Genomic DNA, 2,536 nt, shown 5'->3' on the forward strand with positions numbered 1-2,536 from the left:
CCTTTGTCAGAAATCAGGTATTCATAGGTTTGTGTATTAATATTCAGATCTTTGATTCGATTCCATTGGTCAACATCTTTGTTTTTATGCCAATACCAGGCTGTTTTCATTACTGTAGCTCTGTAATAGAGTTTGAAGTCAAGGATGGTAATGCCTCCAGAAGAACCTTTATTGTATAGGATTGTTTTGCTAGCCAGCTTTTCTAACTCAGATTATCTCACCTTCCTTTTGCCTCTGGCTTTTTATCTTTCTTTATTCTATATACCTTCCTTTACCTCTTATTCCATGGCTTGCTGTGTGGCTGGGTGGCTGGCCCCTGATGTCATCCTCTCCTCCTTTTTCTTGTTCCTTGATCCTTTTCTTCCCAGATTTCTCTTTTATACAATCTGCCCGCCAGCCCCATCTATCCTTTCTCCTGCCTAGTTACTGACCATTCAGCTTTTTATTAGGCCAAACAGGTGTTTTAGACAGGCAAAGCAACACAGCTTTACAGAATTAAACGAATGCAACATAAACGAACATAACACATCTTTACATCATTAAACAAATATTCCACAGCACAAACAAATGTTAACATATATTAAATTAATATTCCACAACAAATAATATCTTGGGATAACACTACTTAGGCTAGTGAAAGAAGATACTGAATAAAGAAATTGAGCAAGACAGAAAGATCTTGCATGCTCAAGATCTGGCAGGATTAATATAGTAAAGATGGCCATTCTACCAAAACCAATCTATAGATTCAGTGAATTCCCCATCAAAATTTGGCCAATTCTTCATAGAACTTGAAAGGACAACTTTCAGCTTCATATGTAAACACTAAAAACCCAGGATAGCTAAAACACTCCTGAGTAGTAAAAGAACTGATGAAATCACTATCCCTTATTTATTTATTTATTTACTTATTTATTTATTTATTTACTTACTTTCTTTCTGAAGATGAACAGACTTTATTGGTAGACAAGGAAGTGAGGATAACATCTGGCACACAGTTGGGGTCACCAGGGGCATCGTCAGGCACTGGGTGCATACTGTAGAGCAAGACGATCAAAATCATTCTCCTTGGTGTGGTACTCCTTGATGAAGGGATAGGTCCTGTGTGCGTCCTTCAGCTGCGACAGGTATCGGTTTGTCACCTCAGGGGGCTTGCCTAGGTGCTGGGACAAAACAATAAGGTTGATGAGGGTCTTGGGATGGCTACTGTCCTTGTCTAGAGCCTCCTGCCTTCGGCAGTCTCCCAGCGGCCCTGTGCTGAGTGACAAGCTGCCGGCCATTGAGCAGCAGCAGCGTGTGTGAGCACTTATCAGCCAGCTCCTGGAAGATGTAGTAGGCTTCTTGCAGCTTCTCACCACCCATAGCCAGGTTGACCCAGGCAGTGGCTAGCTGGGTGAGGGTGGCATCCTCATCTTGGTCCTGCATCAGCTCCTTCCGGGCTAGGTCCAGCCTGTCCAGCTTGAGGAGGATCTGAACTGTCATGGCCGTGCACTCGAAGCTGCTGCCCTGGTGCAGGGCGCGCAGGGCTGCATCTGGATTCTGGTCACGGAAGTAGACAGAGGCAGCCATGAGCAGGAAGGTGGTATTGGTCACATCCACATTCCTGCTCATCTCACGGTCCAGCTCCACCACAATGGCAACCCTCCGGTTTTCAGTGGCAAGGTAGTCAGCAAACATGCGCACAGCCTGGAGCTCTGGGGCTGAGGAGGGCTTGATCTCGTCCAGGACCATGCCATACTTCCTCTGTGCAATGTATGCTCTGTTCAGGAAGACATCCCTCCCCACTTCTCTCTCGGGATTGGATAGTTTCACTTGCTGCACCTCATTGATGCACTGCTGGTAGCTGCCGATGTAAAAAGCGTTCTTCACGTCGGATAGCTCGTCTACATCTCCGGAGCTGCCAGAGGCCGCGCTGGGAGCCGGAGGAGCCATGTCGCCACCCCTGAACACAGTCCTGTCCTCACTATCCCTAATTTCAACAGGTACTACAGAGTTATAATAATAACTCCAGTGTGACGCTGACATAAAAACAGGTACATTGATCAATGGAATCAAACTGAAGACCCAGACACAAGTCCACACACCCAAGGACAACAGATTTTTGATAAAGAAGCCAGAAATGCACACTGGGAGAAAAACAATATCTTCAACAAATGGTGCTGCTCAAACTGGATGGCTGCAGGGAAAAGAGAACAAATAGATCCATACTTAACTGGACAAAACTCAACCCTGAGTAGATCAAAGACCTCAACATACAGCAGATAGAGTGAATTTGACAGAAGTGAAAGGAAGAGCCCTCAACTCACTGGTACAGGAAACGAGGTTTTGAACAGAACATTGATAGCATAAGCACTAAGAGCAAACAATGAGAGATGGGACCTCATGAAATAGAAAATCTTCTGAATGGCAAAGAACACCATCCTTGGGATAAAGCAGCCAGTTACAAACTGAGAAAAAGTTTTTACTAAGAAACATCCAATAGAGGGTTAATATCATATATATATATATATATATATATATATATATATATATATAT

The 2,536-nt window shown here is 43.9% G+C and overlaps 1 protein-coding gene across 1 annotated transcript; it reads right to left on the reverse strand.

Moving 5' to 3' along the window:
- Nucleotides 1-1,010: 1,010 nt before the first annotated feature.
- On the reverse strand, nt 1,011-1,932 carry LOC119826684 (coatomer subunit epsilon-like). The gene is given in 3 exon segments (XM_038348119.1): nt 1,011-1,228; nt 1,231-1,275; nt 1,278-1,932. Coding segments are annotated over 3 exon segments (909 nt in total). The 3' UTR covers nt 1,011-1,019.
- Between the last annotated feature and the right edge of the window lie 604 nt (nt 1,933-2,536).

Source organism: Arvicola amphibius, chromosome 11 (assembly GCF_903992535.2).
Source record: "Arvicola amphibius chromosome 11, mArvAmp1.2, whole genome shotgun sequence".
In the NCBI taxonomy this organism is placed as follows: Eukaryota; Metazoa; Chordata; class Mammalia; order Rodentia; family Cricetidae; genus Arvicola; species Arvicola amphibius.